The sequence below is a fragment of the Platalea leucorodia genome (genome assembly GCF_965183815.1).
Source record: "Platalea leucorodia genome assembly, chromosome: 1".
Lineage (NCBI taxonomy): Eukaryota > Metazoa > Chordata > Aves > Pelecaniformes > Threskiornithidae > Platalea > Platalea leucorodia.
Window position 1 is genome coordinate 168931129 of NC_138823.1, and position 22473 is coordinate 168953601.

A 22473-nucleotide genomic window follows, 5' to 3' on the forward strand; every position below is an offset into this window, starting at 1 on the left:
CCGCGAGCATCGGAGAGGACAGGCGGCGGTGCGAGGCAGCCTTCTCTGTGGCCCGCCAGAACCTGCTGCTGACGTGCCGGCGGCATTGCTGCTCTCCGTTGTTCCTCCTCAGCTGCAGGGCTGCAGACTTGGACTTCAGCTTGAAAGCCCAAAGGTGGTTCTGGCTCTCCTGCCTAGAGGGTTGTTTGGGTTTCTGCATCCTGAGTGTGATCGCTCCTTCTGCTCGGGTGTGAGTTCGTTTGTTCCTGGCCCTCGGGGTGATTGACAGCATTGCCATGTCTTCCAGGGCAGTGAGTGACGCTTCTGAGGAACGGTTTGGCAGGAGCATTTCAACGGAGAAGCCAAGAGTTTCTGCACAGGGGAGCGTGCACAGCCCTGTGAATCCATAAGGTGCCACCCCACCCCGAGGTGTTTTCTGTAGGGTCCTTGGTGCGTCGCCGGGGACCTTCACATGCACCTCCTCTCTGTCCAGGTACTCCCCCCAGAGCTGACCGTTCCTGGCAGTGTCTGTAGAGGGATTTCTCCAGAACGTCCAGGACAGAGTACTGTGGTATGCTTTAAAATACCACGTGATGCTCAGGTGCTAGTATGCACAGGAGTCACCGTACGTGACGTTTGGCAAACAAATGCCAAGCAATGTATCTGGACAGAGGTTCTGTGGCCAGGGCAGAGCTCGTTGGTTATAGAGCACAGAGCTGCCCGTAGCAACCAAAGCAATCGTGATGAGCAAATGATCCCAGATGCTGGCTTAGAGGGTGACAGAAATTATCCTTGAAAAAGTCTGACTGATGTGGAGGAGTCTGGAAGAAGTGGAGGAACCTCTGCCTGGCAAGCAGAAACGTGAAGGCCGCCTCAAGATGCCTCAGTTAAGAGTTGGTGAGATTTTATCGTGACCAGTGTGGTCTTGCTGCCCTCATGGTTAATTCCTTTGTTACCACTAATGCGTGAGTGACAAGGCAGAGCCTTTGCCAGGCTCTTTGCCCAGGACAGCGATTGCCGACAAGTTTTTCTGAATCTTTCTGGCCTCCTCTCATTTTCCCACCGGTGGTCTTCTCAACCTCCTTGTTTCAAGAGACCATTCTCACCTTGCCTCTTCCTCTAAAATTGGACCTACTTGTATTCTGGATATTGAGAAACCTCCTGCCTTGAATCTGCCTTCTCCAGTGAAGCTCGGGAGACTGTCCTGAATGGCATAAAGTCCTCTGCCCTGGAAGGTGAAAAGGCTTTCCCTGTGGCCATGCAGGACTTCCCCTCTCCTGCCACGTCCGATCTAGTTTGGAATCCGCTCTGCGTAAGGTTTCTGGAACTGTCTGACTTACGCTGTGCGTGCTCAGATATCGTCAGGTGAAGTGCCTTTCTGCCTGTCGCGGTGTCCCTGAAAACGCTTCCTAGGTACTGCGTGTCCTGTCCTGGGAATTCCGCTTTGCGCTGATGAACTCGCCCTCTGAGCCTGTGGGGATGGGGCTGGTCCTGTTGGGGAAGGCTGTCCGCTGCTGTACGTGGGCGCTGCTCTTCTGAAGTCAGTGCTTCCACGGAGCCGGGGAAGCTGTCTGGTCCGGGGTCTGGCCCCGTAGTTTTCGTTACCACTTTAGCAGTACAAAGAATGACCCCCACAGGCTTGTGTGGTAGCATAGGTCTTACCTGTCTTATTCTCTGCTGGGTAATTTCTGAGTTCTTCCTTCCCTGACCGCTCCGCTGATGCGGGTGTTTGACGTTCCCCTGTGTCAGACCTGCCCAATTTCCACGTCTCCTCCCAGGCTGTCTTCTCCGTGGAGACAGCCGAACACCGCGCGGTGCGTCAGCCGGACTGTGTTTTGACCTGCCTAGGTTAAAGCCGCTGTGTACCAGAGCCTGCGGGGTCCTGGGGGGGTTAGCAGAGGACGTGTCCCATCCCTGTAGCATTGCTAGTCCCTCGTATTGCCTTTCCTGGGCAGCCCACACGTGGGGCTCGGGTGCAGAGCAGGGGTGCCTGAGCTCGCAATGTGCCTGGCCAGTGTTTGAAGCAGAGATAGTTTATGCAGTGGACAGTGGATGAAGCTGGCCAGAGGAGAGGATGGAGGGGAGGAGAGCAGGAAAAACAGCAGGTTAATGTGGTCTGTTTGGTGGGTGTAGGAGGGGTTCCTGCTATTTATGGGACTAATATTTAGCTTGGGAGTCTGGACAGGCTCCTAGCTTTATCAGACGAGCAAGTAGCAGCGGTGGCCCCATAGGCCTTCGTCTGTCTCTGTACAGGACACGGCACTGCAGCTGCGAGGTGGCAGGATTTTGCAGTTGCTGTCGGCATCCGACTTTTCCGGATAGGTTCAGTCACACCGCATGTATGGTGCGGTGTCTTCTGTCTTCCTGGAAAGAGAATGTGGCAGCTCCTTTATTGCAAGGGTGCGTGCCGGGTTGGACGTGTGGCGTTCCCAAAGCCTTCAGTCGCGTTCATCTGGAAGGTTCCTCTTTCTGTGGTGGTGGGGGTACCCAGCCAGCGTGCAAGAGAAAACGAGGAGTGGTGATGTGCTCTCCTGAATTCCCCAACAGCCCAGCTTGTTCACTGTTGTGCTCTTTGGTCAAGATGTTTATTTCCAGAAAAGGCAGGAGATTGGGAAGGTTGAAATGCCATTTTGGGCTATTGTCATTAAGCAGTGAGGTCACAGGAACTGGGAGAGTTGTCCCTCAGGTTAGTTTTTTGAACATCTGGAGACCGTGAGGGTCACAAGGGCCCAGGCTGATGGAGGTGGCATTGCCTAGGCTGCTCAGTTCGGTAACTTGCTCCTGTAGCTGCTGTGAGGGGGTGACCAAGGAGTGACTCTGGCTGCTGAGGGATCTTCTGCAGCAGCCCAGGGTTCTGGGTGGCTCCTTGGTGTCCACATCGAGTCACTGCTCTGTGTGAGACCCAAGAGAGCAGGTGGCCTTCGAGGACTCAGCAGGACCAGCGTGGGAAGCCTGCCCTGCTGCCTGCTGGAACAGCCATGGGCAAACGCTGTCCCTTGCAGCTGGGTTGTGTGGCAGCAGCAGGCAATGGGGATTGCGAGGTTGGGTGTTCTGCAGAAATTCTCCTTGTTAATATAGGGTGGCACAGTTTGAGCCCCAGACGTTGGCATCAGTCAGATGAATGGTTTGGGTGTCACTGAAGCCCTCCAGAAATCCACGGGTGGAGAAAGTTGCTTTCTGGACTCTGACCCTGTTCCTTTCTCCCTTCTTCCAGTGGCTCAGAAGGTGGTGGCTCTACGGAAGAAACAGCAGCTTTCCATCGGTCCCTGCAAGTCCCTGCCCAATTCACCCAGCCATTCGTCTGTCTCGGCGGCCTCCATTCCTTCTGTTCACATCAACCAGGTGGGAAACGGGAACAGGGAAAGCCAGGGACCCCACATGCTTCTCCACACTCCCTCAGGTCACTCACTGCACAGAGCGTTTAGCCTAGCTTTGGACTCGCACTACAGCCCTGGAGCAGCTTTTGGAAAGAGCAGAGTCATTGTCCCCCTGGAGCTTCTGTCCATAGCCCAGAACAGCTTGATGCTTGTCCTGAGGTCAAGCTTTGTGTCTAAACCATCGGGTCTGTCTCACAGTCTCCAGAGGTGTGCTTCTACGGACACTGGCGGCAGAGCCGTGAGCTGTCTGCGGGGAAGCTCCTGGGCAGAGCAGAAGGTCTGTGAAAGGGGCCGCAGCCTGGCTGCCCTGGCCAGGCAGGCCAGCCTGGGTGGACTCGGGTGCCCACGGTCCTGCTCCCCCTGGAAGCGGGAAGCTGATGGTCTTCCACGCAGATACAGGTGGGCTTCTTAGGGGATGTATTTGTGGAGGGGCGAATTGAAGGAGTAGCACAGAGGAGGAGGAGGTTCTCCTCCCCTCTGCCAGAGGAAGGGCTCTGTGCTGTTCTTCTGGCACAGCGTTAGCTTGCCGGGGACTGCCAAGGTCTCTGTGCCGGGAGGATGGGGAAGCCGGAGGTGTTTGTTCTGTGACTCTGGAGAAGCAGAACTGATGCAGGAGGGGCAGGTCAGAAACCAAAGCAGGCTGCCACGGTGAGTGGCTGGAGGAGGAGATCCTTTGGGCAGCCGCCTAACTGCATTAGGGCTTTGCTGCAGTTTCCAGCACCCACACAAATGCCGAGCTGGCTCTCTGATGAGGCAGGTGAGATACTGGGCTCTGCTGCTCCTCAGGGGCAGTCGAGCCAACAGATTCCCGCTCTGAAGCACCTGGCATGTGAAATCACAGGATCTGTAGCAAGGACTCCAGGAAGTCTGTCTGGCGTGGTGCTGTCAGACCGAGGAACGGCAGGTGTAGCAGTTGGGTTTATGGAAGAGGGGAGACAACGTAGCCAGAGCAGCTGCGAGCCCCTCGGTTGCCTCAGCAGTGAGCAGTGCTTGAAACGTTTTTTGAGGAAAAGAGTAGCTAAGGACTGAAAGGAGCATGTAAAACTGAAGAAAATGCAAAGCAAGTTTAGCAAAACAAATTCCACCAGACACACTTCTTTCATAAGGGGGTTGACTTTGAACCTTAGGGTGTATCGGAGCCTCTCAGCCCTTGGAGGACTTCTAGTACACCACCACAGGGGAGACTGTTCCTGTACAAGCCTGAGTGCTGTCTGCAGCCACTGGTCGGACCCTTACATAGTTTTTAAATACCCACGTGGAGTTTATACCTGACGGTATAGGCTACGAGTAGGTATGTACAGATTCTTGCAGAGACCTGTGCCAGCTGCCTGGTGCTCCATGTCACCCAGACACCAGCAAGCTCAGATGAAGTCTCTGTGTGCAAGCGAATAGGCTAAGCCCTGCTGACAGCCAGAGCTCCCTGGTGAAGCTACGTAGCTTTCTGATCGCAGCTGGTTTGTGTCCGGCGGGCCTGGGATGCAAGCAGAGTGAGCACAGCTGCTTGCAAAACATACGCAGCCATACCCTGCCCTGCAGTATGTCTGGATAAGGGTGCTTTTTGAGAAGTTTAATAGGAGGCATCCAAGGTGGAAGGCAAAGTCCAGGGAAAATGCAGATCTGAGTGTATCTGGTAATTTGAGGATTTTATTAGCAGACAAATTGTAAATAATCAAAGACTGGTTGGGAAGGAGAGGCAGTCTGTACTGAAAGGGGGAGTGGGGTGGAAGACGGCCAAGGGCAGCGTTTCTCAGGGAGGAACCGAACACTTGTTTAATATTTTCTTCCATGTCCGAAGTATGAGAAAAGGGTCCTAACAAACACGTACTAATGGCACTTGCTGTGCCGGGCAACGTGTTTGTAGTGAAGATAAAACCGTGTTCCGTGTGTGAGGAGTGTGGGATACCTCCTCAGTCTGATTCCGGTTGCTCATGTAAGTATGCATTGAGACTGGTGTAGGAACAGCCAAAAGCGAGTGGGGGGGAAGAGAGACCCTGATGCAAGAGGAGGTCAAGCACTTGGCTTGTTTAGCTTAGGAGAGCGAAGGCTGAAATGGCCCAGCCCTGACCTCTGCCATACACAGCTGTGGAAGGAAGGAACCTTCTAAGAGAAGAAGGTGCTAGGACAAAAGGGGTGGATTTAAGACTGGCTACGGGGAAGCAAAGTTTGTGTGTCGGAAGAGGTTTGTAACTGCATGTCACGAGCTTTGTTAGAGGTTTTTGATCAGAAACCTCCCTACTTTCCTTTCCGTCCTGCAGAGTACCTTTCAGCCCAGTTTGCAGACGATGTCTGCGTGGAGGTGGATGCTGGCTCCTTGGCTCTGAGACGGGGCCTTTACTCTCAGTACCTTGCTGTGCTTCTGGGGCTTTGCCGGGGGGGCCTAGGTGGTTCTGGTGGGAAACCGGAGCTGTGAAAGGGAGTAGCGCAGCATGCAGCTAACAGGAAGCCGCAGCTAACTGTGAGGCCCTTCTACGCAAGAAGTATTTATTGATTGCCTGGGTTGTAGCAGTGTCAGCAATAATGATAGGCCATGTCCTTCTGGAGCTTCCTCCCTCTGTCCTCCTTCCCCCGTACATTCTCTGTGCCGGTCTAACGCTGTGCTCCTCCTGCGCTCAGCAAACCTGGATGCCACAGTGAGAATCAAAGTTAATTTCTGTTCCCTTGCTCTTCTGTGGCGCAACCAGAAACCCTTTTGGTTCCCAGTGACCTGCTGCAGTAATCTGTGCCATGGTGTTTACACATCCCTTCCATTACAGAAAGCACTTCTCCTAAAAATAGAGCATATAGTAATGGAACTGGTGAGTGACCGTAAAATGCTGTCAAGTATTTCCCCGTTCTTGCTTGGGCTCAGGAATGAGGTTCGGGGACTGCTTCCCGCTGTCCTCAGAGAAAATCCAACTGGCTTTGAGAAACACAGGTTCACTGATTCCTGACATTTCTAACATGGACCTGGGCAGAGCAGCCCAAACGCTCTGGTGCATATGGGCTTGCTGCCCCTGTGGGAGGATGCACATCCAGGAGTGAGCACAGTGACCAGGCCGTTATCGCAGCAGGGGTGCAAAAGAGCCCAGAATCGCTGCTCGGGGTGCGCTGATGGTGGTGATACACCAAAGGGTATGGTCTCCAGCACGAGCTGGAGCAGCTGTCCCTAACACAGGAGCCAGCTGGGTGCAGACAGCTCCAGAGTCCTGCTGGGTGCTGCTCTCCGGGTCTGGGCGGCAGAAGTGCTGGAGCCTCTCGTGGGGCTCGGTGATGGTGGCCTCGCTCCTGGGAGGTGTCCTCTGCTCCTGGCACTGAGATACCCCGTGGGTCAGCTCTGGGAGGAGGTAGACAGACTGTACACTGTCAGGAAGGATGAACAAGAGAGTGACAAGGTTTTTGCAGAGTAGTGCCATGTTCTGTCTTTTCCTACCTGACGGTATGGGGCTCTCGCCAAGGTTTCTTACTTGCCTTTGCAAGTAAGAGAGCAGGAACTGGCACAGGGAGGAGGATCTCAAGGAAGACTTCGGGAACACAGGATTTAACAATGGAAAGAAGCCAGACAAAGAATACAGTTAGGAGCTTTTGTTTGCCTTGTACCGCAGCTAGGTATTGGTGTATGCAGGCAAGACACACAGGCTGGGACAGAAGGATCTCTTTTTCTTCTCAGTACCGCTTGCGGGAACAGCGTCCCACTGTTTTTTGCATCTTGAGTGCTTGGCCAGGAGGAGCCCCTGGGAGCCTGTACACTGCTCTGTCCTTGCAGGGCCTGGTTTTGGGTGTCGAGGTGTTGCCTGCAGCTGCTGGCCGTGTGTGGTGGAAGGGTTGCTCTGTCCCTTCCAGGCAGTTACGGCACCTTGGGCAGCATTGCGTTCCCCTTAGCCGGCTGGCTTTCTGAGGGCTGTTAGCAACAGCATTCCCTTCCCCCGGATCCCTCTTCCCTTCTGCCAGTAGCTACGGTTGAGGTCTGCTTCCCTTCCTAGCTTTGTGCCCAGAGAGATGGTGGTGCCGCCTGAGAGGAGAAGGATGTTCTGCTCAGTGCCTGGTCCCCTGGCCCGTGTGGGCAGGGACAGCTCTGTCTTCTGGAGCTGTCAGTGAAGAAGGCACTTGTCTTCTGGAAAGGGGAACAAGTGGTCCCCACAAAGGGTTGCTTACGGCAGGCAGGAGCTGGGATCCAGCCCTGTCTCTTGTCCTAGTTCTGGGGACATCTTTTCTGGAAGTAGTTTGATGCTACTAGTTGAGCCAAACAAACCTTTTTGGAAATGGCCATTGCTTGTCTGGTCTCCTGACAATCTGGCCAGTCCATTGCAATTACTGGTAGAGGAGAGACCGCAGAGGACCCTGGTGATTTTGTCACCCACCTGTCTGGAGGACTTTCTTCACCGGGTGTGAAGTGGTGGCTGGTTTCCAAACCTTCCTGATTGTGCCAGGTTCCCAAATTGGCAGGGCTCTGTGGCAGCGGTGCTGTGTGAGGTGTTTCGGTGTCCTTGCACAGTGGATGATCCTCTTTATGAAACTGTTCCTGAACCAGCCAAAGGCCCTGGTTTCATTTCTGTCTTTGGGAGTTTTGAGGTTTTTTGCTTTTATTCTGCAGCAGTGCCTGGTGCCTCAGAGCACACTGCTCCGTCAAGGCAGAGCAGACGGGAGCTGTAGTAACAGGCCCGCTGTGGTCAGGGTTTTCCAGCAGCACTCACGAGTGTGCCAGACGTGCTCATCAGGTCTGTGACCCTGAGTACCATGTTCAGCATCTTCCTGGTCCTATGGCGTGGCAGGAGCCAGGGCCAGCCCCCGGGGTCCTGCACGCTCCCTCGGGGACACCAGCTCTGTCCCTTGGGCATTCCCAGCGGCTTGTGCGATGCAAATCTGCACCCGTTTGAATAGACACTTCGGATCCCCTAGGGCCCTGCAGCCCCCAAGGAAAGCTCTTGCTTGCCTGCCGGTTCGGGCTCTCCTCTCCTGTGTCCTGCCCGCACCCGTCACTGGGCGAGCAGGTTAGATGGGTTTGGGAGCCCTGTTTCTTGGCTTGGCCTTGACTTCCACCCTGCTCCCTTCTGGCAGCTGCCTGTCCCTTGCCTGCAGGGTGTGGGTGGGAGTTTCTCGGGCCAGTGGATGCCTGCAGTACTTGCAGAGTTATTCCACCTGATTTCCTTACTGTTGCTACCCCTTTCTCCATCTTTCTTCAGGGACTCAGAGATGCCTTTAGGAGTACCCCAGGCTGTGGGGTGAGTCACCGTTGCCTGTTTGCTGTGGGATGGAAGTTTGTCTTTCTGCCAGGGAACTCGTTCCCAGCAGCTGGCAGGAGGTAACACAGGCACCCCACGCTGAGCTTTGCAGGCTGGTGGAGTGAACTGCGTAGTCCCCCGGGCCTTGGGAGCCGCTGCGCGGCCCCGCCGCCGCGCTGCCTGGGCGCCCGGCCGGGCCCAGCCCTGCTCAGCTGCCCTCCTGGTGCGGGGCTGCCGGTGTCACAGCTTCGCTCTGATGGCCTTGGTCTGCGGTCCTGCACGGGCTCTGTGGTGACACCAGGAAGTGCATTTACCGAGACTTCGCTGAGAAACCAGATGAAAGGACTGGAAACTTAAAGTTTGCAAGTGAAATGAAACACAAACTGCAGCTCACCTCTGCTCGGTAACGAGCTGCCTGTCACAGCGCGTTTCAGCAGGGTTCAGTCAGCGCGTGTGTCTCGGCAGCTGACGCGACGGCTGTTTGCACCTCCTCGTGGAAGCCCTCGTCCCATAGCCTGCTCAGCTCGCGATGCCCTCCATTTCATGGTCTGTACGCTCCTCTGGCTTCTTCCCTGTTCCTGTGCAGACGCTGAGTCAGTGGCTGCTGTTCGTTTGCACTCTTCCGTTCAGAGCCCTTCCCAAATTTCATTCCTTGTTCTGCCTCGCGCCTTGTTCTGCCCAGAGTTTACTACATCTTAGCTTCAGCTGAGTTCTTTGCTCAGGCACCCTATGGCACTATCGATATTCTTTGGCATTCACAATACCCACCCGTCACACACTAACGGGAAGGGTTTGTCCCGCCTGTGTTTTACTAAGTTTTCAGCTTCCACTGTGTTCTTAGATTTCGATAGCGACCACAGGTGGTTGTTCAGGTGGATCAGCAAAATAGCTGCCAGGGAGGTATTGGCCCAGACCTGTCATCTTGTCAGGCTTCTCCCACATCCCTGTGATTTGTTCTGGGTTCCTGGATCCCTACTGAAGTCTTGGAGCAGCCTGCTTCAGTTGAGCGGTGCGGTGGCTCAGGATTGCCTGTGTAGCCAGAGGCTGTGCTGCTGTCTGCCTTTGGGGGAATTTCTCCTCTGCCCCCAAACTCATGGGATGGTACCAGCCCTCACGCTAGCCTTCGTAGCTTGGTGCGGGACATCTCTCAGCCCCAGTACCTTTCCTGAGGTTTGGGTGTCTGTGGGACACTGGCAGGCTCAAATGCTTGTGTCCTTTGTCGCTCAAGAAGGACAGTAATCTTGACTTGTCTCCAACACTAGGCAAACTTACGGGCTAAGGAAAATTATTCTGGCCAGGCAAAAATTACAAATGAGGTTACAGGGAGTGTGTAAAATATAAACCACAATTAGCAAGATTCCTTCCTAGGTGCTTTAGCGTCCATCACCTAACATCCTGCAGGGTTTGTCCCAGCTGGGTTTGTCCCAGCTGCTATGGCAGGAGCTCAAACTCTACAGCCTCTTCTGAACTGAATCATTCCCTTAGTCGTAGCTTCATAAATGTGCTGACAAGGTTACTGAAATACCTGGAGCTTAGCCTCAGAGTGGTTTCTGGACTCCTGGCAGCCTTGCCTGGCTCACCCTCCTGGGTAGCAGCTTTTCTGTGTTGCAGCATCAGCCATCTCTTCCCTCACACTTTGAATCTTTTTCTTTTTTTGACATGGGTCACACATTATGCATCAATTAAATACTGGTTGTACAGGCATTGTTATGCCTGATCCTAAACTTGAGCTGTCTCAGCAAATTCTCTTCGACTCAGTAGCCCTAGCTTTCTGCATCTGTGCCTTCATCACAGCATTTGCAGAACACTTCTTCACGCAGCGTTGAATCCACGGTTTGCAGGAGCTGTCTCTGTTAATGGCTCAGAAGGCATTGGCAGGGTGGCACGTTGCTTTGCTTCTCCATGTCCCTGGAGGTCCCCCCTCCCCTGGGACATGACAGCAGAACTCCCTTGTTCATCCCAGGGTTCATCAGCTGGACGGCCTCTGGAGAAGCTCCCTGGCAATGTTCACTTCTCCAAACAGAGTGCCTGGCCTCTTCTACATGCAGAGAAGTACAAGCAGACCAAGTTCCCGCTCATTCCGTGTTTCAGGGTGCCAGAAGCTTTCCTGTCTCTGGACAGGCTTGGGACAGTCCGAGTCCCGTACTTGCCGCGAGGCCACCTGCTCACAGCAAGGCTTTCCTGAAAGCCACAGAGCAGCCACATGGCCTCCAGCTCCTCGGTTTGAGCCACGCGTGCTGCCAGGCTGGCAGCAGGTAGGAGCTCAGCCCGATGAGTCCCATTTGGTGCGAGGCTCCCTTTCCCTGCTGAGCCGTCAGAGAGCTGGGCAGGCTGCAGAGGATCTGTGACTTGGTGCTGCCCTGTCTCCAGCGTGGGGTTAGGGTCTTCAGACCCGTCCGGAGGCGGTGGCCTTCAAGGACGTTTTGTCAGGGCAGTGTGCCTCCCCATGGCCTTCACCTCCCTGCTGTGGAAGGGTGTTTTGCTCTGACTTCAGGCAGCAGATACCATGCTGCAGGCAGGCTCCTGTGGCGCTGCTCCGGAGCCCGGTGTAGCCCTGGCAAGTAGGGGCACTGTAACATCCTAGAAGCAGCTGTCCGCTCCCTGTGAAGGAGGTCCATCTCAGAATCCTTCTGGAGCAGGATTTCCCTGCGGCACACCTAGCTGCCCTCAGTGAGAAGTCCCTTGCTCTGCCTCAGAGACGAAGAAGTTGGGCTGATTCTTGGACAGCTCTTTCCTCTCCTAAAAGAAGTTCTCTCTTGTGTGTCTTCTCCCCTCTCTCTCATCAAGAGATGAGACAGCCCATAGCCTGAGTGAAAGTTGCACCCTTTCTAAGAGACTGGGGTGTGGGTGCCGGTTGCTGCTCGGCCTGCACAGCCCCTTGTCATGCTTCTGACGGTTCTTATCTGCTTGTCTCGGACTAAGGCTCAGATCCTGCCGGGCACGGCGTGTGCACAGGGGTTTTTTCTCACTGAGCACCTCTGCAGATCCTCATCCCGCCCGTGCTTGCACTTTCTGTTCTAAGCAGTAGGTGGGAGTGGAGGAAGTCCCAGGGCTGTCGACGCCACTGCTCCGTGAGCATGTGAACTGGGAGGAGGTAGGCTGCTCCCGGCAAGGGGTGCCGGAGCTCTCCTAGCCTTCTAGGGGCAGCTTCTTCAATGTATTTTTGAAATACTGTTCAAAGATCAGCAGAACTGCCAAAGAGAGCTCAGGCTGCTACGTGCCTTGTCGTAGGAAGACACCCCGGGCTGCAGATCTGAAATGCTTTTGTGCAGGTGTTGCTCCTTGGGACCTCTTGTAAGCTCACGTCCAGGTCGTTGCCCGCAGAGGTTGCGTGAGCAGAATGGGAGTGAGCAGCTACTTGTCTGAAAGGAAAGCATCACCGAGATGGCTGCACAAACTGCATGGTTAGATCCTCCCCTCTTCCTGAAGGTGAGCGAGTTGTTAGTGAAGATACAACGCGTTGTCCCACATGTTCCCAGACGTGGGCCACTGCAGCCAAGGCCACGGTGGTCCACAGGCACAAGAGGTGTGTGCCATCCTTGGGGTCTGCTTGGGTAAACCTCAAACCAGTGGCATTTCACATAGAGCGTGAGCTTGGCTTGTGGCACCCCGTGCTTCAGGACACTGGAAAGGCGAGGGCTTGAGTCACAGCCCCCCCCCCCGCCCCCCATGTTGGTATCATAGCTGTCGTCGTGAGACAGGGAAGGGACCAAGTGGGACGTGGAGCCAGGCAGGCTCTGGGCTGTCTCGCAGCTTCATGTCCGACGGCCTCTGCGGAGAGGAGGGTTCTCACCAGCAGACTGTCTAAGGGATAGCTGCGCTGGTCCCGTGTTTTGGAGAGGGAGCACACTGAAGTATCCCCAGCCATGCCCCTCTGAGAAGAGAGCCAGCTGCTGCTGTTCAGGGCTGCGTGGTTCATTGCTGCCTCCATGCTTTTGCTCCAGACCTTTCTCTGGAAGGGCTTCCCTGGGCCGACAGCCAGCAGTCTGTCCGTTTGCTGCTCTTCACTGTCGATTTCAGAATTGTAGCATTTTACCAGTGGAAAAACTAAAGCAGAAGGGAGGGAAACAGCTTTCCCAAGATGCCCTGCTGGGCGGGAGCAGTGCATGGCGTAGGATGTCTCCCCTGCCCCAGTCCCGTGCTGCACTTCCTTGCCCCCGGGGCGCGAGGCTGCGTAGGTGGAAGGCGAAGGCGGCGTCGTGCCCCCGGGCAGCTGCCTGTCTCTCTCTGACTGTCCCATCTCGTTCTGCCCTAGGCCACCAATGGTGGAGGAGCGTTCAGTGACTATTCCTCCTCTGTGCCCTCCACACCTAGCATCAGTCAGCGGGAGCTGCGGATTGAGACCATTGCTGCCTCCAACACACCCACCCCCATCCGCAAGCAGTCGAAGCGGCGCTCCAACATATTCACGGTAAGTGACACTGGGGTCAGAGGAGCTTTGGGATGAGTTTCTGAGGGTCAGGCAAGGAGAGGGGAAGGGAGCGGATCAGCAGCAGTCTCGCCCCACAAGCTTTTGTGCACTAGTCTCTAGGTGAACCTCGCTGTGCTGGCCAGGGAGGGCGGGTGGCAGGGGATGCAGAGCGGGTGCGTGGGGGGGCTCCCCGCAGGAGTGTGCGTGTGCAGCAGGGAGGGAGGGAGCCGTCTGCGTGCGTAGGGACCGTGGTGCTGAGAGCTGCTTCTGGTGGGTGTGTGTGTGCACGGGGGAGCGCCTGAGAGCAAGCTATTCCTTGCACACGAAGGAGTGTGCATGGGGTACGCTCGTGTGTGTGTGTGTAGTGTGTGTGTGCGCGAGCAGAGCTCCCTGATCTTTACTGGGGAGAGCTGCACTTTGTGTGCGCGCAGCACCAGTGACCTCTGCTGCTCCTCTCCTTGGGGCCCTGTTCCCCGAGCGTGGCACGAAGCCCCTGGCGACTGGGCCTCCTGTTTGGTGCCAGCTGTGCTGTGCCAGGCGGTGCTGTGCAGAGCCCAGCGCGTGGCACTGGGCCCCACTCGCTCCAGTACCCAAACCCCGCATCTGTGTGACTTGAGCAGTGCGCCTGGGAACTGCTGTGGGGCCTGGAGGGAGGGGAGGCATTAGGGAGCCAGCAAAGCCGTGGGCCCCAGGTGGTGCAGGGTACGTTTGCAGCTATTATCTCTGCTGAATTGCAGCCTGCCTCCAGCACACTCTCACACCATGCACACACCAGTCCACGCAGTGTGCACACAGTCCTGCCCACACACTGACCCTCACTGTTAGCGCAGCCCACGAGTTTCCCCTTGCCGTTAGTGCACACATACTCCTAGTCCCCATGTCTAGTGTAGATAGCCCGTGTTCCCCATGTAAATGTGCTCCTCTCCCCCTGGTGCCCCTGTAAATGTGCTGGGCTCAGGCCTCTCTCCTCCCCCCCATTTAAATGTGCTTTCCAGCCACCATTGCTCAGTACACCCGTGTCTGCTGTCTGTGGAACTGGCCACCACAAAGTCCTTGTACGTGTTGCACCGTGTTACCCTGTGTGAACAGCCGCCATTGCTCTGGACCCAGACCACATAAATTCACAATGTCCCATGCCCCATCCCTCACACTGCACTATTGGCATCCCAGATTCCTCCAGCTCCTCGTGCTGGGAGTGCACCCGTCTCCCCCGGCTTCTGACATCCTGGAAGCATCTGCTCTGATGTCCTGAATGCTCCGTGCGCTCTCCACCGTTCGCATCTCATCCACCTCCCGTATGCACGTGTTCCCAGCCCCTCCCCAGCGCACGAGCTCGCCCCCACTCCCTGTGCTGCCTGGCAGGTAGGCTGTCCCCCGCCAACCTCCTCCTCCCAGCACACACCGCCCTTTGCAGCGGATCCACCGCTCCTGACGCATGGTTATTTCCTCACTAGCCCTCCCCTCCTCTGTGTGCTCACGCCTCCCTGAAGATACCCTGTAGGTCTCCTGTTGTCGGTGGTCATGCTTACTGTTGCACTTCAGTGCTGATGGATGCTTTTCCTCCCTCCCCGCCGTTTCTCTTGCTCATGCTTGCTGCTGTGCACCAGTGCACGTGGGCGCTCATGCACTGCCACCCATCCTTCTGCTCGCCTGCGTGCCGACGGGTTCTGGACTCGCCGTCAGCTCATGTTCACGCTCTTTCACTCCTCCTGGAGCCCCATGTTCAGCTCACTCGGTGTGGGCACACGCTCATGGGGGGAGGAGGAGGGCAGCTTGCTGTGGGGCTTACGCTTATTTGCTGTGGATGTCATCATCCGTCTAGGGCTCTCACTTGCTCGCTCATTCTGGGCTCAAGCTTGCTCACTCTCGCTGTGGGGCTCACCTGTGCTCATCCAGGCTCGTGCTCACTCGCCGTGGTGCTGGGGCTCACGCTCACTTGCTTGCTCTTGTGCTGGTGCACATACGTGGCTCATATTGAAGTCTTCACCCCATTTGGTCGTGGCAGCAGCAGCAGCAGCTCCCGACACCTCCTCCCACAGTGGGACAGGGCCAGGAAGAGCAGAGAAGGGAAGGGAAGGCTGGTTTTCTGCTGCTAGCTTCTGCCAGGCAGGCAGCGTAGGTGTAGCCAGCAGCCCCCATCCTCGCGGGGTCCCCCAGGTGGGCACGGGCCTCTCCAAGGTCCAGCGCTGGGCAGGACCGTGCCCTGCACAGCTCCGGGAGCAGCCCCAGTCCCGAGCTGTGCCTGGCTCCTTGCGTCCAGTCCTTCTCCTCCTCTCCTCTTCCTCCTCCTCTCCTCCTCCTCCTCCTCTCCTGCTCTCGCTCCCCTCCTGCTCCCCTCCTGCTCCCCACACCGGGTCGCACCCCGCCGCCGCAGAGGCGGGGGTCTGCGTGCCGGAGACCACCAGGTGGAGACAGACTCTGCCCGAGAGGCGCCCACCCCGTGCCCGCTAGCTGGAGCCCAAACCCTGACTGCTGCTGCCGCCGGCGCCTCGCTCCGTGGCCTGTCTGTCTGCCTGTCCGCTGGCGCCCATCGCTGACAGACTCGTGTCCGTGTTCTGAGTATAACTTGCCAAACTCTTTATTCTTTCGATATTTGCAGATATGTGCCACTGTTTCCAACTTTTCATCAACAAAAAGGCCTTTCCAACTCCTTCCAAATTAGAAGATCCAGGTGGTTACACACGGCACCTCTGTACAAATTCTCTCACTTTTCATTGCCTCTCCAGGGCCGGATAAGGGATGGGCACTGGGATTGATCTAAGATTAGAGGCTCGCCCGCCCTCCAGCCAGCATGGGTCCCCCCCTCGGAGACACGCAGGAGCCTTTTAAATCCCCCCAATGTAAAGTCTAGGAAGCGCTGAGACGGCCTGCGCCTGCACTTTAAGCTGGGACATTTCTGGGCCTGCTGGATGCTGTCTAGGCACTTTCCATGCTCGGGGATGCCAGGCGGACGACCCTCATGGGATGGGAAGACCTGCAGACCCGCCGGGACCGGGCGACAGCAGCGAGTGGAGCTGGATGGGCCAAAAGACGCTTTGCTGCTGCCTGCGGGAGCTGCTGTTAGCGCCTGCCGCTAGCACTCAGCTCCTTCCTCCCTACTGCACCTCCTGCAGCCTGCATGGACTCCTGCTCCTCCTCCTCTTCCTCCTCGCAGCAGAGCAGCCATCTATGTCTCTTTAGTTTTCTTCTCTTTCAATCTCTTTGTTTTGTTCTGGGCCCAAAAGCAAGTGAATCGGTGTCCCAGGCGCGTGGGGCTCGTGTCCCTTTCTGATCCAAAGCACATGGGGCGCTCCCGGACTGAGGGGGTGTGTAGGACGCTCCAGAGAGACGCTGCCGCTGCCCTTCTGCCATTGTTGTGATTCTGAATGTATTGATTGTGCTCCATGCCGTGTATGACTTGATATTTTCCTCTGTCCTAAGCACTTTGAATGAGTTCTGCTCAACAGACTGTATATTTCATATTGTATTTATTGGAGTTTGCTCTCACCGCAGCCACCCTCGGGGGCTGGCAGGTTTTGCTCTCAACTCTCTAGACGTGTGATAGATATTTATTGTCCATGCTCTTTTGTAAGGGGCTGGTATCTCTGCCCGGTGACCTGTGCTACTTTGTATGGTGCAAGTGTGTTAACAGAATAAATCTGTTGGATTAGTAGAGGTGTGAGTTCCTTCACTGCCTTAGCCTCTCCTGCTTCCATCCATGCTCCACCTGCATCCCATGCCATTTCTGTCTGTCACCGTGTCCTGTGTGCTCCCGCGGGAGGGGGGTCAGAGGTAGCCCCGTTCTGCTAGGAGGACAGCTCTGCTTGCAGTTGTGGGGGGAGAGGACAGCTTGCCAGGGGACAGGCGGTGGGGAGGCTGGGTCTAGAGTGTCCCTAGAGGGGACGGGCGAGACGCTGGCTGCTCCATGCGCTGGGAGACCTGGCCTGGGGGAGAGTGGTCTGGTCTGGTCTGGCAGCCTGCTGGGGATGGTGGGGCCGTGCGTTTCTGTCTCCTGTGCCCCTGTCTCTAACAGACCTGTGTCTCTTCTCTTCCAGTCTCGAAAGGGCGCGGACCCAGAGCGGGAGAAGAAGGTGCCGGAGTGTAAAGCGGACAGTATCGGCAGCGGGCGGGCCATTCCCATGAAGCAGGTTCGATCCTCCTCCCTTCATCCCCATGCCAGAGCAGGCTCCCTGCGGAGATGCTGCAGGGCTTTACAGTGTGGACTGGGGTGCCTTCACTCGGCACGAGGCACGGGAGAGCGCGGAGGAACCGGGTGCCCCTCGGCCTGGCCAGCCAGGCGCCCTGGGGGCCGCACGCCTGCCCGGACCCGAGGGGCGCTGTGCCAGGGGTGCTGGAGTGGACCCCGCGCCGTGCGTGGGTGCTGGGCGCGGAGCGGGGGCTGCTCCGGCCGGCTGGCGGAGCGGTTCCAGCAGAGGGCATCCGCGCCCCGCGCCCGCTCTCCCACCCCCAGCTGCAGCCCCCCGCTGCAGCGTTCCTCTTCGCTCCTGCTCCTGCTCCTACTCCTGCTTCTGCTCCATGCCGGCCCAGCTGCCCTCTGGCAGGACAGGGAGGCTCTCCTCATCCTCGGCGATGGCAAAAAGCAGCGAGCACAGTGCTTGCGCTGTTAGCCGTCGTGAATCAGAGGGAGGCAGCCACTTGCCCTGGCAGCAGGGTGTTCAGCTCCTGCCTCCTGGCTTCCAGGGAAGCTGGAGCTGCCTGGAACTGACCCTGAGCATTGCCTGCCCCCCCGTCCATCGGCTGGAAAGCAGCACCGGGTAATGCCCGAGTGAGCCAAATGGTATGGATTGGCTGGATGGTGTTTCTATCAGGATTTCCTTGCACTACTGGCAAGGCTTATCCATACACTGCTTTGCAGCACCTAGCTGTGCCTCTGCCTTGCACCCTGTGCCCCCTGTTGTGAATCAGTTTTTCTTCCCATAGCCCCTGCTGGCCTCTCCCTGCCCCGTCTGCCTTTGGACTGCCAGGGCTGAGCTGCTGTGCACGTGGGGCTGGTTACGTCTCTGCATCGTAGGAGCGTTGGTCAGTGGGGTGGGAGGGTAGAGTCTGCATCCTGACCCGGCACTGTCTGCCTGGTACCATTTCATGCTGAGTATTCACTGGAGAAACAGATCCCCAGGAAGGACTCAGTGAGGCCAGGCTGACTGAGGAATGGGGCGGCGGGTCAAAAGAGAGAGACCCTGCTTGCTGCTGGAGCTCCCAAAGCTTCCTTGCCCTTTCCAGTCCACGTAATAATACTGTGACAGGTTTGCGAAGGGCTGTTGTCAGTGCCGCTGACGGGAGCGCAGTGGAGCGGCGCTGGAAGGAGGGCTGCGTTTGGGAAGGCAGCGTGCTGAAGGTCGGCTCTGGGGCCGGAGCGGGGCAGTGGCAGGAGAAGCAATGCCGGGCTCCGGGGCAGGGGCTGTGGGGTCTCGCACGTGGGGGCTCTGCTTCCCGAGTGCTAAAGGTTTGCACAGCCCCAGCAGGACGGGGCTGTGAGCCACATGCCAGGTCACGCTCCTTCTTCTCTCTCTGTGGCAAAGGATCTTGATCTCCTGATTGGAGCAGGGATCAAGGCTCCTTTAACTGTTTCTTCCACTGCTTCTGCTGCTGGGGTGCTTGCCCCTCTGTCCACACTGCTCCTCTCATTTCCAAGCAGAGCTGGCTGCCGCTGCGCACCCTCTGGTAGGGTCCGTGTGCTGGAGGCGATGGGCGTGCCTGCTCCAGCAGCACCTAGCGCTGGCCGGGAGGGCTGTGGGGTGCGCAGTCCAAGCCCTGCCTCCTGCCATGCGTTGCTGCCTTTTGGCTGCCAGTCAGCACGGTGGGTAGCTGGTGGCGGCGGCAGTGCCTGTGATTTTGGGTCAGCCCAGCACGGCAGGCAGGGGAAGCAGTGGGCAGTTGTTCTGCAGTGAGGAAGGGGAGGCTGAGAGCAGAGCAACTGGAGCCTTGAGCTAGACCTGACTCGGCTCCCAAAGCGGTCCCACTGCTGACTGCAGGTCTGGTCGTGGGAGCATTTCCATGGCCTTTGGTTTTGGGACCTTTAGGTTGCTTTTTCCAGGATTTCCCTTCACTCAGCAGGGCAAGATGCTTTCTTTACCTGCTCCTGCCTCTCTCTGTGTTGCTAACTGGGCCTGGCCCAGTCTGCTGGAGATTGCAGTGTTTTAGTGTAATTATTGTCGTTCCTTGCTGTAGGCAGAGCAGTGCTGTTGCCGTGTTGAACAGGTGGAGAACTGAGACAGACAAAGGCCTAGGTCTGCAAAACAAAGCTTGCTCATCGTTCCTGTGCTTTGCAAGAAGTAGGTGCCAAACTACTTGCCTGGTTCAGGACCTAAGTGAAGTGACCAGTTGGCACAGCAGCAGCTCGCCAGGAGAGCCCGGAGCAAAACGTTACCTTGTGAGATCCGGGTCTGTGCCCAGGCTCAGGACTGGCACCTCCCGTAGCCAAAGCTGCAGGAGGTGATTTCGCAGGGGAGATCCTGGCAGTCTTTTTACAGGAACATGTACTGACACTGGGGGAAGCGGTGTCTCGTTGGAAAGGTAGACACCAGTTTATGCAAATGGCTCTCCCTCGCTGGGCTCTGACTGACTCTGTGACACCGTACTGGAGTTGCTGGGCCTGGGGCAATGCTCAGGCCACGGAGCACTGCCGTGACCTGTCTCCTGAGATACTGTGGCACTCTGAAATTGCCGCCCTCCCACTGCTTGAATTAAACAGTTGTGCTACAGCATCTTAGGAAGGCACAGAGCTTTGTTCCTAAGGGAGAAAACAGGCCAATATCCACGTGCAGGTTATGGGGGATGGCGTTGGTGTAAACATGCAGCGCGGTAGATCCAGAGTAACATCATAGTGCTGCAGTTCTGCACCATCCCTGCTGTGGCCCTTCGCCGGGTCATCCTGACTTGGTACCCCCAGTGTGAAAAGGAGCAAAGACTCTCAGGAGTTGTAGCTCTACATCACAAAGATTTGGGATAGGTGATGTTTGCTCTGCTCTCCGATATGGACTTGCCCTTCTGGAAGACTGTGGAGATCTCGTTGCTTGCCGTCTCTTTGAAGGGCAGTGAAAGAGCAGGGCCTTTAGCTAGTTTTAGTCTTACACAGTCTGGTGGTCGTGCCCAGGCATAAAAGAGCAGAGAAGCCAGTCGTTTTGAGGGCTGTAGAGTGGCAAACATGCAGGATCTTCTGCCTGGGTGCTTGGCTGGTTTCAGGCTGCTTCGCTTCCCTCAGCATCTGCGCTGCTGGGCTGATGGCAACGAGTGCTGTGTTTGGGGTGCCATGCCCACTGGTAGATAACCTTGGGAGCAGTTTGATTCTTCTACTTGGAAGAACAAGACTGGTGCATGCTTAAATTACCTAAAGATAGTTGAAGTCAGTGGGTGATGGGAGGCAGCAGTAGGGGTAGTTGCCCTGCAGACTCCTTCTGTGATACCTGTGGCTGCGATCACTGTGGCTGGTGCACGATCTCTTCCTGGACTCTGCGGGAAGAGGACTAGCACTAGGGACTGCTGGCCACCTTGTCTGGCACGCGGTGCTTTGGGTTTCTGCGCAGAGCCAAGTCTGATGGCTGGCAAAGCTGACCATGAAGTGGGAGGCTGGGTTGGGTGTTGGAGAAAGGAGAAGCATTGGGTGGAGGCTTTGCTTGGCTGAGAAGGGACGTATGCTGCCACGGAGGTGTGGTGGCTGGCTGTCACTTGTCACCGCCTTGTCCAGCACAACTGAGAACAACGCGCCTGGGTGACCTGCTCTGTCTCCCTTATGCCCCACGCACGCCTAGAGAAGATGGAAATCCCCAGTGGGACAGGTGAGACCATGGATGTTGGGGCCCCTCTGTGCCGAGGACAGCACCTCCTCTCCCTCCGGGCTGCGGAGGCAGCCACTGCCTCTGCTGGGGCTGCGCTGCACCGTGGGCTCGGGATCCCTTTGCTGCAATGTCCGCTCGGTGATACGTAGATTCGGATGGTCTTGCAAGGTCAAAAGAGCTTCTTCATAGCTGGACGCTTGTCTCTGAGAAGTGGGTTAATTAGGCCGGGAGACTAAGCTTCCCCAGCTGTTCGTTACTGGAATGAACTCCTAATTGCACATCTACCAGATTCTTTCTGGGAAGGCTGTACTGAATGCACAGGCAGCCCAGGGGTCCCCAGGTCCCTGGCCCGGCTCGGTTTGGGCCATGCACTCCAGTAGGGCCCAAGGCGGGTGACTCCTCCTCCTTGGGAGCTGGGATCATGCTGGGAGCTTAGATTACATTTAAATTGCCATTTGCATTTTCCAATCAATACGCGACTTTACAATTAAGTTTGGTGTTAAAATTCTTAGCAAAAAGTGAGTGGAAGGGAGATTTGTGGAGTAAACGAGTCCTTTGGGGGCCATCGCTGCTCCCTGCTTCATTACGCTGCATATTGCTGCTGCTGCTTTTACTGTGCACCACCACAATCCAAACACAACACAGAGGCACTTGCGCTGGCCGACAAAATGCCGGGGAAGAAAGGAAAAGTGGGGAGAAGAGGAGGGCTGGGCTCTCTTGCCTTTCGTTTCTGGCAGCTTCTTCCCTTCATGCGTGACTTGAATGCTCAGGAAGAAACTTGTGGAAGAGTTATTTCTTCTAAAACTTTCCACGAAAAGCAGAGGGAACTCGAGGTGTGGCGACACGCAGCGGCGCGGGGGCTCTCAGCAGAGCCGAGGAGCCCAGCCGGGAGGCGCGCAGGGGTGCGCGCAGGAGCACGCCGAGGACGCGCATGGAGGGAATGAGTGCAGCCGTGGGGATGCGCCTGCCGCTGGCCCGTTCTGCGTTTTGCTTGGCTTTGTCCTCCTTGCCACTTCTCTCTGAGCTGCTGTAGGGGCTTTCCTCCAGGAAAACCAGAGTTCCCTGGATGCTGCTAGGCCAAACCTCTACCTTCTGCCATCAAAAAAGAAGTTGGGCTACAGAGTTGTAACCTTGATGCAGTCAGCACAGCAACACCGTTAAAACCTGGAATCCTCTTGGCTTCTGTCCCCTGCCTCTTAATCCCCAATACAGCAGCGAACAAGTCTAACTGAGCGCTATCCCTCGATTCAGCTGTTTCTTGCAAATGTTTGGCCTTAAGGGCCCCTTCCCCTCCCCCCCATTTTATTAGATGTTTACTTAGACTGTGTAGTTGCTCCCAATTTGGACTCTTGTGCCTTCTGGCTTGAAAAAATGGGCTGCCAGTGCTCAATTCTCTGTTTCCAGGTCTGGTTTTGCTTGTGTTTCAATTTGCGAAGTTCCAGATTTGTAGCTGAACTAACTGCAGCTGAACTCTCCTCTGCAGACCACGCATTTCTGGGGCTTGATAGAAGATGCAGCAGCCTGAAAGTGTTGAAGTAGGTGTTTTGTAGCACCAAGGTGTATCAAGTCGAAGACACATCAAGGAGAGGATAGGCAGCCGGAGTTGTTGCTTTGCAGTATGTATTGGCAGGTCAGACTGTAGAACTGAGCCAGGTTTAAGGCCAGAAGGGATCATTATGCCCAGAAGCCAGAGAATTTCACCCAGTGACTTTGAGCCAAATTTGTAACTTCAG

The 22473-nt window shown here is 56.3% G+C and overlaps 1 protein-coding gene across 6 annotated transcripts in view; it reads left to right on the forward strand.

The window, feature by feature from the left end:
• The window catches only part of AGAP3 (ArfGAP with GTPase domain, ankyrin repeat and PH domain 3), a gene marked incomplete at both ends in the record, with an annotated part of 153200 nt that overhangs the window by 71976 nt on the left and 58751 nt on the right, over positions 1–22473 (forward strand). For 4 of the 6 annotated variants that reach the window (XM_082310181.1, XM_082310180.1, XM_082310182.1 and 1 more), the window contains 3 exons: positions 3194–3321; positions 12810–12965; positions 17000–17092. In XM_082310181.1, the coding sequence (XP_082166307.1) occupies positions 3194–3321; positions 12810–12965; positions 17000–17092 (377 nt within the window). Of the gene's footprint in view, positions 1–3193; positions 3322–12809; positions 12966–15564; positions 15628–16999; positions 17093–22473 lie in introns of those variants that run through there. The other 2 variants (XM_082310184.1, XM_082310185.1) reach the window with 2 other exon arrangements.